Source organism: Megalops cyprinoides, chromosome 18 (assembly GCF_013368585.1).
Source record: "Megalops cyprinoides isolate fMegCyp1 chromosome 18, fMegCyp1.pri, whole genome shotgun sequence".
Classification (NCBI taxonomy): Eukaryota; Metazoa; Chordata; class Actinopteri; order Elopiformes; family Megalopidae; genus Megalops; species Megalops cyprinoides.
The window spans coordinates 10,446,928-10,463,856 of record NC_050600.1 but is presented as its reverse complement, the minus strand read 5'-3'; the positions used below and the strand labels follow the sequence as shown (position 1 = coordinate 10,463,856).

Sequence of the window (16,929 nt, the reverse complement as noted above, 5' to 3'; positions counted from 1 at the left end):
ACAGAGGAAACAAATGATTTAGCACCAAGTCCCCAGCTGCTCACTGTTATACCCATGGTGCAGTAATGTAAGTGCTTCTGAGGGGCCCGGTTAATTTATCTGTTTTTTCTGAAAACTAGGAAGCAGTATGAAAAAAAATCATAGAAGCACAGTTTAAAAAGCATGGAAGTCTTCATATGGAACCTAAAACTAAAATGGAATGGTACTAATAATAGATCATTATTTTGGAAATGGCATTCTTTTAAAATGAGACTGATACATACTACAGTTTATCAAAAAGTGTATTGCCTATGGCCCTTTCATTCATTTTAATTATTAATAACAATATAAAATAAAAATATTACCCTGTGTGGGGTTAACTGTATTATTTTTTTATTTGCAGTCCGGCAAGTGGTGATGCATAGGCCATCAGAGCCACCTCCTGACAAGAAATGCATAAATTCAGCTGCAGAGGTGAGGGAATTTTCCACTTTTACCCTGGGAGGAGAACCGTCCAACACAGTGAAGGATCATTGTATTACAAAGATAAAAGCCACTGTAACTATCACAACAAAAACCACAACATTCTTGCTACAGTAATTTCAGAGAGGGGTGTCCTTGCACTCCATCTCTGTCTGATAGCAGAGACAGATGGGCAGACATGCGGAGGTCTGTGTCCTGACAGGTGACAGATTGCTGCCTGCAGTGGTCCAGTCTGTTTTACACTGTCTCACACAGGCAGTCACACCTCCTCTGCTTCGTCAGTACTGGCCCCGGAGTGGGTATCACGTCAGCATCTCCACAGCCCTCAGATGGACAGGGACAAAAGCTCTCTGGCATCAGACAATATCAGTGGTTTATGGATACTTCCCAAGTCTACTGACAAGCCTGATGTCTATCTGCTCACTGTAAATATAGTTTACCTCACACTATTAGTAAATCTCAACTACCGGCCCAGCCAGCTTAAACTGATTGTAATCTGCAAGTCAGCTCTCAAGTGGTTCGTTACACCTGGCTAACCAGTGGGTAGGGCAACAGTGTAGTTTACTGACTATGGAACTAGGCAGATGGTTGCAGTTTCAGACCTTAGGTTGAGCAAAACTTTTTCCCCAGATTGCTGCAGTTCATATCCAGCTACATAAATGGTTAGTATACTCCAAGCTACTGTAAGTAACTGATGTTTTGTGAAGATTAATTTTTTTCTGCTTAACAGAAAAAACAAACTTCTCATCTTTTATAATATCGGCTTCACAACCTGTTTTATTAATTATGCAATCACAATGCTGAAGGGATGGATTTTCAGCTAAACTGTACTCATTGAAGGTAAATGTGGCTGGAAGGGGCAGTTCACAGGAACGTGAGCATCACATTGTGAAGACTCCTTCAGCAAAAGTTCAAGTTGGTGACATCGTCGATACTGACAGCTCTCACTTTGACAGGAGTCAGAACCTCATTAAAACACAAAGGCAGACAAAAACAAGCCAAACAGCGTCTCTGTCCACAGAAGGGATGAGTATGAGTATACCCTCCAATAAAAAAAAAACAACATGCAAACAAGCCGTCCAGGGCATTAGCCTTAGCCTGAACTCATGGGAATGTTCAGAGGCCCTTATTAGCACACATAAATCAATTGCTCCCATGCTCCCAGTGCAGGCAGCTTTGCTGAAAGTCACCGTGTTTTAAGTCTCACACCTTATTCAATTAAGCCCTAGTATGCCTGAGGACAGCAAGAGCGGGAGAAAGATGTTCACGTTCATTCCTGGGACAGTACGTCTTAGCTCATGGGGTAGAAAAAAGGGCATTCCTGAATTTTGAGACAGTAGCTGTAATAAACACAGCGATTTTTGTTTATGTGCTCAAAAAGTAGCTATTACCTACTTGTTATGTTTCCACTCAGATTCAGGGAGGAGAACATTTAGTAATTAGAGGAGGAATGCAATTAAAGTGTTTTTTTAAGTCTCCCTGTGCAGCTACGAGAGTCATTTTACTTCCCCAATGAGGCTAGTGCCTGGCAACAAGTACCATACTGTACCTGCTGTCTAGCAGGAGCACTATATTCAAAGAGTGGTTTTCATTTCAATAAAACATACTACATGTAAAGAGTTAGAAAAACAATTTTAGTGAAATCAAACTGACAGAAATTTCATTTTTAAATCGCTCATTCTGTAGGTGTCAATTTTCTTCAAACCCCCTGCAACCATAGGAGATAACATCACCTTTTTTAAAATACCCAGCAGTTTTGTCACAATCATAACTGCCCACACTGTCCGTGTGGGATACATCCAAACGGCCATCTCCAGCCTCTGTTATCGGCTGTCACATCCTCGTGTTTCCGTGGCAGCGCTGTGTCACTCACTGTCACTCTTCAGAAGAAGAGGTACATGGGGCATGGGAAGCCATTTCTGTCCAACTGTGTCAGGAGTCTATTAATACATCCCAGCTGTAAGACGGAGAGTCCCGCCACGGGAGAAACAACACTCCAATTTCATTTTCATTTCGGTTAAGCGGCTCTTTAATTCATTTAGCTAAAACTGGCTAACAGTGTCTCTCAGAATGAATGCACCAGAAACCAGATTTTCTTTCCAGTGCAGAATTAACAGCTGTAGACGCTCTTACTCAGCCTGCCAAAGATGTCATTGAATAGCATGGTAAGTATATGGATAACTATCAGAGAGTGTACTTTGGAAAATGACATATTGAGTTTTACTACCAAATCTTTTTGGACCAGGGCTGATTCCAAAGATGTTCTGTGCAGTCTCATTTCCTTCTTTTCTTGTTTGTTATTACATGCCTGTGAATTATCTTGGTAATGCATTTGATTATTAAGGAAAAGCCACATGCTTTTTTTCTGACACTCTATTCTGTTCTGTACTCTACAGAGCTTAATGCATTTTTAGGGCTTTTTTGGCTCCTACATGTACGAGGAGGATGTTATAGCTGTATACTAGACAGCAGTCTAGTACCCACAACAGAGGTACAGCACTTCTGCATTTGATGTAATGGACAATCTTTTTCATAACCTTTGTTTATATCCCATTTGACCATCTAGTTGTCGACATGCATCTGGATCTCTTTGCATCCTCTCTTTCCATCCTAAAATTCTATTCGATTCCCCGAATACCTGATGTCGCTCCACAACCCAACTTTGTAAAGTAAACAATTCTTCCTCAAGGTAACTCTCAGACCATTGCACATGTTCCCCGGTCAACACGCTGCAGCATTGACTCAATTACCTGCATCGGTGCTGTATGTGTTGATGCCGAATGGCAGGTCAACATCACACTGCTCGCCAAGGAGCCTGCTCTTTGTCTGGCTGCAGCACTGGGCACTGGGCTGTGTGCTGTCTTCAGACACACTGAGCACCCTAACAAAGCTCAGCATGCTGACAATTAGAGGTGATGCACAACTTTTGCAGTGCACCACCACTGGGGCAATGCTTGAAATTCAGAACTCCAGTCGAGTCATTATTGTAGAATCTGCCACTCACATGTACCACGAATAAATCACTAAATCAAAAAAGGGAGTGCAGAATTCAGCTGAACATCTATTTAATCCAGCCAGCTACACAAGCAGTGCTTGGCCGCAGATACAGCAGGGGAAATCGCTGAGGTCTATGTGCTGGAGGAAAACAACATGTCCAGCATGACAAATTGTGTGAAAAGTTAATAAAAAAATTAAAGCTCAGACCTTAGAGAGAAGAAGAATTAATCCTGTTAATTGCGTCACATTGTCCAAGCTTTCCCAATCTATCTTTATCCTTCTGAAACAACAGGTGTGTTCATTGCAGCTGTGTCAAAAAGTGTGCAGGTAAACATGTGATCTTTAAAAGCTGGAATTTCATCTTTTAAGAATGAAATGGCAGAATCTAATGATTCTTCATAAGTACACCATCATTTGGAGGGTCTAGAAAGTATATGCTTTGCCGATCTGAGTTTCAGTTACAACAGGGACAGAGATGGAGCACCAGCTCTCTAAAGCCTGATACATTTAGTTTCCAACAACTGAAATCGAATGATGAGATTACACCAACTATAAAGTTTTCACCTTGCTACAGCTGTGGAGTTTGTGTTTGAACTGTAGGGAAGCTTCAGTGTAGTGGGGTCTACATGACATCTATTTAAATTCATGAATTTGATCACAACAGCACAGCCTGCTATAGAAATACCTCACTGAAAAAAATTAACAGTGTATAAATGTATTATGATGTGAAATGTATTATGATTATGAACTTAAAAATCAAGACCTGTATGATATCTTTTGAAATGATGTTACAATTTGCATTAAACAAGACTTTTTAAATGATTACTTGCAAGAGTGCTGGAATGATGTGTGGACACAGCCCAGATACTTACCTATTTGACCATATGACTATATATCATGAGGAGCCTGAGTGTTGGGGCAGGGGTTTGGAAACAAAATAAAAAAGCTTCACAAAGTTCATATCACAGGAAAGCAATATTCCATAACCTGCACATGAAAGCACGTGAATAAACCAACAGTGAATTATCTATAAGCAATTTCAAACCTTTGCTCTTATGAAATTAAGAGAAAACCTCTAGAAAACATCCAACCAAACCTTTTACTTGAAGACTTCCAGTTATGCTTCTTTGAACCAATATTTGTATATTATAGTACAATTAGCTTTTCACACTTTTGAACTATATTAATATTAAGACATGACACCAGTTTAAAAAAAAAATTAATGAACCCCTGGATAGGGCATTTATGATTTTTAATGATGAAATGAATCAGTGTAATGTTTAATTGTTTAGAAAATCATTCATCAATAAAGAGGAGTAGATGTTGTGAAGATGAGAGGTGTGTCTGAGACTTGACATTATGTCTTACATGCTGCATGTTAAATAAGACAGATTCCCTACAAAGCTAATGGCTTTGAGGCAATTTGATAATCAGCATTTGGTTTTCAGGCACACATTCTAATCAACAGTTTCCCTCACCACCCTGGGTTCAAAACAGCACAACTGTGCACGCTAAAGCATTTTTTTAATTCACCAAATGCATGACAATCTAAACTGTATAATTTTACATCTTATTACAGATATCTACTAAAAAAAACCTATAAATTAGGGAAATAGGTGAGTATAGTATAGTATTGAGTTGTATGAGTATAGGCTACATCTGTGTTCTGTCATGTAATTACACATTAGAGGACTCTTATTAAATCCCTTTGAAAAGACGACTGAGGATTCCCAGTTCTGATGTTCATTATATTACATTGCAGCAACTGGGGAAAACTACTGGAGAAAGAAGACACCTGTTGCTAGTCTGTTACTGAAAAATATGTCCTAATTTTCTTTCTACAAGTTCACAGCAGATAAGTCAGTAATTTAAATTTATTCACAAAAAATTTGATCTTGTCCTATTTAGAGCAAAGAGAAGGACAGTAATTAACTACATTCCTTGCACCAAACAACAAATTAGCCAATGTGTCATGACAGAATACCTGTACTCATTGATGCAAGAATGCTTACTAAACCATTGTACAGACAAAAGGTTCTTTTCACTGTGTGTCAATGCATCAATGAAACCACATCTTAGAGAGATAACCACGTGAGCTATGTATCTATCTAAAGAGGAACCTGGTGTGAAGAAGCCTAGTATGATACACGAAGCCACTATTCAAGAAAGCATCACAGTCCGTGTTGTTCCAAATCCTTAGTTTGCTCTGTGACACGGGGAACGACTTCAGATTGACCTGGAGAGAGCGCGTTCTTGTTTCTGGGGCCTGTCTAAACTGCTCTATTATTTGCACAGCTTGTCAGAACATTCATATAACAGGTGGCCTTGGTTCTGGTTGGCATTCAGTGCTGAATGTTATGTTCACACATTAAAAATATGCAACAGAACAAACAAACACGTTGAAGCAGAGATCTCACACAAGCTTCACTCCGTTTGCTGTTCTCCTAAAAGCAGCTTGTTTCGTCTTGTTTAGGGGAAGAATCTGAATGTCTCTGTCTTATAGATATCAGGCATTATGTATGAGTGGTCACATGTGTGTCTGAGCAGACATGTTACAATGCATTTGTCATGGCCTGCGGCACATCCTAAACTCTCACAGCAATTTCCCGTGTGTGTATTCACACAGATATAACAACAATAGCTAAGGTTTTTTTTGACATGTTGAGTGCAATGTTCAACAGACCATATCTTCATAAACTGAAATGAAACTTCAATTTGAGGGCTTTAGAGAAAGTTAAATCTTTGATCTATTCAGCAAGACTGCAGAATGAGGACGAAACATAATAAGCTGAAAGTGTAATATCAGATTTGGCAAGTTATTAATTGCAGGAGGTTTCACTTTTTGCCCTCTGATTGTGAGGGTAACAGGTCCAATTAAGGATCGTGTTATTTGTAACCCTTGTGGAATTCTAGAGTAATTCTCATATGGTTCTCGCTGGAATACTCTTTCAGCCAAGTTAAACTGCTGCATTTCCTGAATAAACGCTGGTACTGATAAGACCTTAATTGGCTGCTATTATGAGATGTTACAGAGGCTGGTTCACCCCAGTAAAGCCACAGCAGGCTCACACATTGGGGCTTAGTTGCCAGTGCCCTTTCCTCTATCTATCCCCCACCATTAGTGTCATATTTACACAGAGCATTTAACACCTCACACATTTTCCTTTACAGTGGAGTCTTCTGGACTGTGTTATCTGAGTGCAACCGGTCATGTCATCACATGTATACTGCTGTAAGAGGAGATTGCAATGAATAACTGACAACCGTAGGTCACAGTCTGGAGGCTGCTATTGGCTTGAAGTGGCAGGCATTCATTTGACTCTTAAAAGGGCTGAAATCCTGAGAGCCCTGGCTGTGAGAACACGGGACTCAAGCACAGTATGTCATTATTTGTACTTGCATGAAAGCGGTCAGGCTGTAAGTCCATTCTCTGCTCACATGAAAACTTTATCCTTTGGTCCAATCAGATTATTCCTGGCTCACCCAGTCTTCATTTGGATAACCAGGTTATCCAGCCCACGGAAAGATGACACTTTTCACATTCAATCAAATTCAATTCAAACTCAATCAATCACCCAAGTGGGCTTTTCCAGCAGTGCTATCCACTGAAATAGCACCACTTAAATCCACACTCTTTCTCCCGCGAAGGTGTCGCCTGTGATAAACCTCTATTATTCTGTCTGAGGAGGAAACCGTCATGACAAAGTGAAAGCAGTTTTTACTTCAATCTGAAAAAATACATTTGTCGCTGTGATGAATTTTAAACGCAAATCTGAAAAAAAAAACTTTAGAAGCAATCCATAGCTGTTTGGTACAGAACATTTTTGGATTCTGTTTTACAATAGGTCATTGTAAATATAAGAAATTATCATTATTCACTTCACAGGCAGCCCTGATTATATAAGTTAATTTGCATTACTAACATCAAGTCCAACACTAATGGTGCCATTACAGACTGACAAAATGATAAAAAACAAAACACTTCAGCCATGAGAAGCTGAGTGAAAGACTTGACATGCAAGTTTTTGCTCTGTAGGAAAGATGCTCAGTGAGTCCTCAGAAATGAGGTGCAATGTATTCCACACCCTAAAATAACAACATGAAACATTAAGCAGACCAGCTCTGAACCATACACTAGAAGACAGGAACACAACAGGTTCCAGACAGGCAGGTACAGAACTCATTAAAGGCCCTGCTTCTAGGGGTCTGTCCACCACCTCTTCTTCCACATACACCCCCCCCCCCCCCCCCCCCCACCCCTTCTATTAAGCACAAGAGCGTGTCTCCTAAGACGCACAACAAGATAAGTGCCATCCTCTAAAGGTCATGACTAAACAAGCAAAGTCAAACTCTCGCCCTCCATTTCAGGTGCAGGTAGACCATATCTGATGACATCCCCCCTCATCCTCTGACAATGTACTACTGTTGAGCTTCAGAAGAAAAAACACAAAGACCCAATTGAAAACTACACACAGACAAATTAGGTTTCTTCATACGCAGCTATGTTACTTTTCTGTTTTAATGCAAAAAGGAGAAATTAAGAATTAAAATTCCATTTTCTGTACAAGACCACTGTAGCTACAGTGCACTGCCTGGACAGATAACCTGTTGATTTAATATGCTTGCCAATGTATCACAGTATTAAATTAATGTTTCATCATAGATTTGCAGGCAAATAAAATTACTGTTCACATATTTGAAAAAAGTATGATACATAAATGTGTTTTTAAGACATTTTATGCTATTAAAGTAGTACTGCGTACATTGATGAAAGTCGATACAGAGCTGGTTTTGATTTTCTAAGCAAAAGGAAAATCAAATGTTTTTTTTCTGTTAGTTTTTGAACAGTAATTATAGCCAAATAAATCTTGTCTATCTAAATGGAATTACTTGAGATTTGCTGAAGGTAATGTGAACACAAAAAGCCAGCATCTGTTTTGTTTTTGATGTACAATAATCATTCATTTTAACAATTTTCAACATGGTGTAAACTTTGTTATGGGATTGGCAATATTTGAATAAACATTGCTTTAATGAAAATACAGTTACATTAAATAAATTTAAATGTAAATATCTAAAAGTTTACTGGCCATTCATGGAGCTACGCTAAACATTATACTGAGCTGCAAAACATCAGAAGTCAAAGGTCTGTTTTTCTTACCATCATAGCTCGCTTCCAGCAGCCCAAACTGTTCCAGAACCTTTACGAAAAGTACAACCACCACCAGCACCGCAATCATCTCAAGTCCCTCCAAGTTCATGATGAGTCAGGTCATGGTCTCAGCGAGGCCGTATAGAGACAGGCTTCTAGGACTGTCAGTCCTGCAGAAGCCATTTAACTACATTAAGAAAGGGAACATCTCAGCCCGAGACACAGAGAGTGAGAGAGAGGGAGAGGGGGAGAGAGAGAGAGCAAGAGGGAGAGAGGGAGGGGGAGAGGCACAGAGAGGGGAGAGGGAGGGAGGGACAGAGGAAGAGAAAGAGGGAGGGGAGTCTGTCTTTACCAGAACAGCCCAGAGGTGGCAGGGCAGGCACATGAACACGGGGGGTGAGGATAATCCACAGGCTCGTTATCTTTCCCCCACAGAAAGACAAGCGTGTGTTAAGGAAGACACAATTCACCCAGAGCGCTGGAAGGTCACCCCAGCACCCCTGCATCCTGTGGCAAAGGCAAAGCGTCAGGGAGCAATAGGCATGTGGGAACAGGCACACACACCCCCCCTTCCAAATCTCTACCCATGCAGCATTGTTGTGGATAATCTGTTGCCTGGGCAACTGGATCTTAAACAAATGTGTGGACCCACATTGGATGTGTGTGAGTTGAGATCTGGGAGAGGGAAGAGCAAGGAGAAACACTACAGGAGGAGAGGGAACACTCGTCCTTTTGAGCTACACGCAAAACGGCTCATTTTTTTCTCAATACGTGTGACTATTTCAAAATATACAAAATAATCTTCATAGAGAAGAGCTGCTTTTCTTGCCACAGTCTACCGCAGTCGGTGTGAGGATGCCATCTTCATCATTGCATCTGATTATGGAATTAACCACGCTTACAATGATTTAGAATGATTTCTTGCTTTGAATCTGACAGGCGTAAAATGAATAGGATTCATTTAATGAAATGTAATTGGTTATAAACATAATCAAATGAGAGGACTCAGATGCAGCAAATTCTGTGTATTGCTCTTCCATCATTGACAGGAGATCCTCTAGGAGAGCTCTCTATTCTATCCAAGAAAAAACAGTCGATATTCAGCGTTAGTGGAACACTTAAATTAAACTAGATGCCTTTAATCCGATACAACCGTACTTACCTAAATAATACATTTCAGCACAAATAACTGTGAAGTTTAATAAAAGTGATGTTTGAGATTGCAGAGTAATAATACAAAATTATGACAACCCTGAAGAGTTATTTCAGACATTGATTCAGAACGGGAAAGCATTCTTGTACTGTTAAACTATATCTTTCCACTCCAAGATAAATGTGATATGAATATGCCATCATATACAGTTGCTTTCAAAGAACATGACTTCAAACATAAAAAAGAAAGGCTAGTTCTACAGCATAATATAGTGATGGACAATAAAAAAACATGCTAGTAGAATGTCTACATCAAATGCTTTTTCATAAATCGTATACAGCATAGTCCATTGCCCCGGTCTAAAATATATTCATCATTTCTACACTAAAGCATTTATACCTGAGGGCAAATACATGGCTAGTAGCATGCAATAACTAAAATAGAGTGGCACTTTGAATGCAAATCACTGTGGCTGAATGGCGTACTGTTTTCTTTGTTTAAGTAAACAACACATCACTCCTTTTATGAGGGAGAAAAGTCATCTAGCCCTTAAAGGGATTAAGTATCTACCGTTTTATTAAATTCTATATCAAGTACATCAGCAAATGACTGGGGGTTTGTATTTCCATGGTGACATAGCACGTGTAACCGTGCTTATTTTTTTGCCTCTTGCTGTGTCAGTGAAGGCTGAGCAGAAACTCAAATGACGCACTTTTCCCCTCCTTTAGCACTGCAATAATCACGCACGCATTCAGTTTGATTAAGATGAAAAGCCACTGGAATTACCCACTCACAGGGACATATTGTGCAGATTTAATTAGAGGGTTTAATGTCTTACATCAATACCACCACTGATGTGGCTACAGACCCAGTCCAGCATCAAGTAAAAATAGTAATCACAGAAGAAAAGAATAAGGGCATTCAATCTGAGCAGTAAGTGTCCTTGAGTAACCAGTTTATGATATATATAATTTAAAAAATACACGTGATAAATTAAATAAAGACGATACTTTCTTAATGGCAAGGACAAAGATCCAGAGAGGTCTGATCCAAAGCCATCAAGCAAAGAATTGGACAAATGCAGTGGCCTGCATGTGTGTTACAATACAAAAGCAGTCCTGAATACAACAGCAGTTTTCCACATGTTACAGATAAAATCATCAGCCTAACTGAACCGCTATCCTAAACCAGAGACATGCATGTTCCCACTCAGAATAATGTGTAGCAAAGTTGCTGACCTTGTGATCATGCATCCTGAAGTAATTCTCTTGCAAACCTGAGAAATTTATATATACTCATGCACGCAAGTGGCCAATGTCAATCTTTAGGAAGCACCAGTAGCACTTCACAGATGTCATGTGACTATATCTTCTGTCACAGGCGCAGAACAACTGACCCTAATGCTTTTAAGCAAGACTGTGGCGGTGTGGCCTCAAGTCTTAACTATGTATCCTTCAGGGACACGGGGCAGTGTATTTTAAAATCCGGAAAGGTAGCTTTCTGTGGTTTAGGCTGCTAAAATGTTTATGAGGAATGACATCAGGAAGGTTAGCAAAAAGCGTGTTAAAATCTTCACTACCCCAGGTAAAATAACACAGGGTGCTCATGTGACCACTGTGGAACAGGAAGTAAGTGTGTGTGTGTGTGTGTGTGTGTGTGTGCTGAACCCAAACACAACTCACTAGTTCACACTTAATCTTCCACTGAACAGAGCAGGTTTGTCACTGTCCACGGATCTTTTTGATCTGTACACCAAATAATAAGAGACCACTAAAGCAATCAAACAGCCGCAGAACATTTCATAGAGGAATCCCTGTTAGTTTATCTTAATCTATAGATTAAATACTGCATAGTTGTGAGACTGTAAATTTCTTTGGTTACTATTCTGCATTGGAAAAATGCATAGTGTAGAAAACAACAGAATGTAGCAATATTTGTACAGTATAAAAGTAGCTATTTGTATTGATTACCTGTATTGGTGCAGTCACTTTACCCATTTATCCATCAGGGACTTAAACATGGAGAACAGGGCACAAGTCTAAATCATGGCCGCTACCTGCATTCCCATGAATCGAAAGCTTATTCATTTCAAGTTTTAAAACAAGAGTGGCTTGAAGGTAGATACCAATGCTTCTAAGTGACTTATTTTCATACATCTTAGCAAGAGCCCAATCCTCCTCAGAAAATAAGTAGTTACAGAGGTAACCTGTCAACAATGAAAAACAGGTCCTTGTCCTATAGTCATTTTCCAAATTAATTAAATACAGTCACAAATGAAGCACACACAACTAGTTTTGGCAAGGAAGTGGTTAATAAACGCTATGATTTTAAAATGGATTGACTTTTGTTATTATTCCATTTCTCCTTTCTCCCTCTTTTCCCCCAAAAAGGTTCGGAAGAGCGGCAAAGATTGAGGTTTGCCATGGCAACGACCTCTGGGATGGGTATGCTTTCGCCCATCTCTATTAGAGCACTATCAGTTACCATTTTATTTGCTGCAGCTGAGCACATTCTAAATATAGCTCCCAGTCCTGATGGGCAATTTGTGTGGCTTGCTGGCATGATCTTGACGTGACAGAACAGGTTGCAGGAGCAAGTGGAAGACCCTTCCCCCTCACCCGGTGTGGTGCAAATTAAGAATCAGTACACTATGAATATGTGTTTGTCTCAAGCATAAAACCCTACCTGCCTGTGGGACAACACCAGACAGAGATTCAAATAAAAGCATTTTAGTGCATCTTTTTAACGTGTCAACTAAACCACTTGATAAACTGTGTATTGTTTTAATCTTAAAACTACTTTCTGCTTTTAAAGCAGTTTTTCCCAATTTAAGTAATACTTAATTTTAGGAATGTTCCTTTTTATGTTATTGCATAACTTAATTAATAAAAAATAAAATCTGCTTTTATGTAGTTTTTGTTTTCAATTAAGGACACAACCTGTACTATAATGCCAGCACATGGAGTATATAAGGTATAATAGGTAAATATGTATATGCAATATAATACAAAGTGAGATGGATGTTTACATGATTGCTGAAGCTCTTTTTTGATGCTGCTTTTATACATTTTTGCATGATTTCTCAATGAAGGACCTGCACCTAAACCTCTGACTTAGCTCTGCTATGTAATTCTTTGGTGCTGTGAATTTTTTTAACACAGAACTTCAACAAGAGATCCAGAGAAAATTGTATATTTGCAGCTGCTTTGCTGTTTGGATAGGGTACATCCCATTAAATACACCTCCGACTTAGTGCTATTTTATTTTAGGAAGGTGTACATGAATGGCATTAAATGTGTCAAGTTCAGAATGCAGTTGGAAGAGATTATCAAGAAACCTGACACCATGAAAACCAAATCGATGTCTTTCTCAAGGAGAGAAAAGACCACTCCTCAAGGTAAGGAGACCGTCCCCCATTCAGGTGTGTATAACAGAATTGCTTACTATTGAATTTCTGACTAACATCAGTATTATTTGTTATGCTCCTGGACCAAGAGCAGTCTCTAATGGAAAAAAAATTCAGCACATTCACAATTACCAGGCTGGGCAACCACAAATGACCATTTGTGAGAGAGTGCGTAAGCGTGACAGATACAAGTGGGGGGAGCCGAAAGAGAAAGCAAGGCAATAACACACACTTACGTCTCCAGAGTCCCACCCTGCTGTGTGCGAGATTGCTGCCCAAGTGTTTGCTATTTGGGGATGCAAGAATGAACGGGAGGGGTGGGGCCAAACCATCCTCCTGGATGAAGGCCTTGTACTCCCCTCAGGCAGTGCTGTGATCACATAGCAAGTACACTGTTCCACCACGCTGTTGTGTTCTTCCTGCACCCATGAAGAGCCGCAAGCCAGTACGTAAACAATATATCTACCATCCTTACATCCCATGTCAATCTGTCAAATCCAGTGACTGTCTCTACATGGAATGACAGGTGACTGACATATATATATATATATATATATATATATATATAGTAGGTGAAAACCCTCTTGTATTTCCTGGCCAGCAGGCCTTGTTTCATATTTGTAGGACTTGACCGGAATGCAGAGCTGAACTGAGAAGCTGGGAGCAACACAGAAGCTTGGCCTCACTGACAAGTTGAGGATTTCTTGAGACATCTCCGAATCAACTTGCTCCGAGACTTGGAGACCTAGCCCGAAGCTTCAAAAGAGTAAACATATATCACACACAGCTATATTTTGCAGAAAATGATAAAACAAAGGATAGCAAAAGGAAGCATACTGTAAATAGATCAAAATCCATGTCATTTCAGCTTTTTCTAACTGTATATAAAACACAGCACTCTTAGTGCCATGTGGAGAAGCACACAAGGAACAAGCAAAGGACAACAGAAATATGTTATTTGCTTAAGCAAGACAAACTATGATTTTTTTCTGTTAAATTATTACAGCTAACTCCAATCTATTTTTCAAGTATTAGACAGTTATTATGACCACATTCATGATTATGGTATCAAATTGAAGAATACACTTATACTACAGAGGAATGAAACAATCAAAAATTTACATACATAAATATATTGTGTATTGTGATAAAAAAATAAAGCTAAGCTGACAAGAACGACTATCAAAAAAATGAGGACAATGATCATTTGAAAACAAGATTCCAGCAGCTACTTCCTGCAAGAAACAGTGAGAGACTGTGCAAACAAAGACACTGGCCATTGCAACGTGTATTCTCCTTGCTTGCATTGTGTATGTTGTACTTTCAATACTTTGCACTGCAATATACTGTACATAGCATACAATTTCATTCAATGCCATTCATTTAAACAGCTGGATGCTTACAGAGGCAGTAAGTAACACCTTGGACAGCCTCAGACAATTTCTCAACAGAATTGTTGACAAGGTGGATGAATATAATTAACTAATGATATGTCCGATTGCTTAAATATAAACCTGTACATTAGTGTAAATGTATTGATCAAAAGACCACTGAATGTGACTGTCATTAAACAGAGTGACAGACTCGTGAGACACAAACATGTCTAAATAAACTTGGCAGGTATTCATTTCTTGTTTTGTACCTCCACAAAAGACTGCACATCACTTTTTGATGACGTGGGTGCAAAAAGAAAACAATTAGGCCTAACCACTGAAAGCTACTGTCAGAGAGGCGTGAGGAAACACAGCCTCCAGGAACATGGAAGCAAATTTCATCTGTGACAACGTGCACTCAGCATTCATTCTTTGCAAAACAAAGCGACGACTGGAGCCACGGAGGAATTTTGATGGCGGTGAACGACAATCAAGGCCTCGTCTCCTTTATTTCAGTGCCCCGTCTGTCACTTCCAACAGCCTGTGAGTGACGACGAAGGCAATTACCACTGATGTGTGGCTAATATTGCTCTGAGTGTGTTAATTAGCAGCTAAGATCAAAGCTGCTAAAGAGGAATCACAAACACACACAATCCAGCGCACATTTCTACCTGAATATGGGAATGTGCATGTATATACACACACGCATGTAATTAACTACTAAAATGTGAAATATTCATTTACTGAACATTGTTTCCATTCTGCTGAACACCCCCATGCCTCCCAACACACAGAATAAATACATAATTAAAATACTTCCACCCCGATTTAAATTTTTTATTTTATTTTGTTTTAAATCAATCCCAAATGTTATCTCATTAAAACCGTACTGACTATACTTTTAATAACTAGCTTCAGTTGTCAACCTTCGGTGTTCAACCTTGGTTTTGTTACACCAAACCCTGAAGTAAGCAATATTAACGGTGGAGTACAACAGAGACTCTCAGGGGTATTCTCATCACATCAAGACCTGTTAAGCCCAAAACTCTGATGATGAAAAGCAAGAAGTACATAGCTGAGCTCTATCAACTGTGTGGGTGGGAAATCAATCAACTTACAGTGCAGACAACAATCCCCTTTTATAATTAGCTCGTCCAAAATTAGAAATTCTAGTCAATACTAAATTGGATGTTAGTGTGCCTGGAGATTGCACAATGAAAAATTCATCTAACAGACATGCCCTCTCATGCTAGTAGGGGCATTACAGCACATTATTTCTATGAAGGCACCATTGTTTTTTGCATAATAATACAGTCTGTTCATTTCAATGTTTCCGACAGAATAGAAAGACTACGGCAAGACTGGTGTTTGTCTGTCTTTCAGGGCCTAATTAAAATGTCTGAAGCAGGAAGTAAGAGACAAGCGAAGAACCTGTGACGCTTTACCATCTGCACTATGAAGCTTGTTGACAGGTAAAGGGCACCTGGATGAGGGTATTGTGGCTTGCGGCTGTGAGAACTGTCGCACAGAGGTGCTGACACCTCCCGCACTGAACAGGGCACATCTGTCTGCTAGCAGTCGGGTCACTAGGGTTCAGGTTGGCAATGTCCGAAAAATCACATTGTCACATCGTCCTGGCAAAAATATTGCAGATGTTCATTGTTATCAGCTGGAGGGCAGATGGAGCTGTTAATTTTTCTATATATTTTTCTCATATACACTATATGGACAAAAGTATTTGACCACACCTGTTTTTCAGGGTTTGGGCTAGGCCCCTTATCTCCAGTGAAGGGCAATCTTAATGCTTCAGCATACCAAGACATTTTGGACAATGCTATGCTTCCAACTTTGTGGCAACAGTTTGGGGAAGGCCCTTTTCTATTCCAACATGACTGTGCCCTAGTGCACAAAGCAAGGACTATAAAGTTCAGTGTCGAAGAACTTGACTGGCCCGCACAAAGCCCTGACCTCAACCCCATCGAGCACCTTTGGGATGAACTGGAACGGAGATTGCGAGCCAGGCCTTCTCGCCCAACATCAGTGCCTGACCTCATAAATGCTCCACAGAATGAATGGGCACAAATTCCAACAGGAACACTCCAAAATCTTGTGGAAAGCCTTCCAAGAAGAGTGGAAGCTGTTACAGCTGCAAAAGGAGGACCAACTCCATATTAATAACTAATATTTACATCATATATATATATATATATATATATTATTTATTTATTTATTTTTTAATATATATATATATTTTAATATATATATTAGAGAGAGAAAAGGTGTGTAAATATTGGCAAACCTTTTACTAAAAAGCACTAATTTTGCAAATTGACATTTTCTCATTTGTTTGCAGCTACCACTATTGTACAAAAGCTGTGCATCTGTG

General features: G+C 39.5%; 1 protein-coding gene across 2 annotated transcripts in view; it reads right to left on the bottom strand.

Annotated features, from left to right (window-relative positions):
* kcnip4 (Kv channel interacting protein 4) overlaps positions 1–16,929 on the bottom strand; it is a 116,066-nt gene that overhangs the window by 48,382 nt on the left and 50,755 nt on the right. The window contains exon 1 of one of the 2 annotated variants that reach the window (XM_036551283.1): positions 8,621–8,720. The exons of the other annotated variant lie outside the window; for it this stretch is intronic. Within the exon in view, the coding sequence (XP_036407176.1) occupies positions 8,621–8,720 (100 nt within the window). Of the gene's footprint in view, positions 1–8,620; positions 8,721–16,929 lie in introns of those variants that run through there. 2 annotated transcript variants of the gene reach the window in all.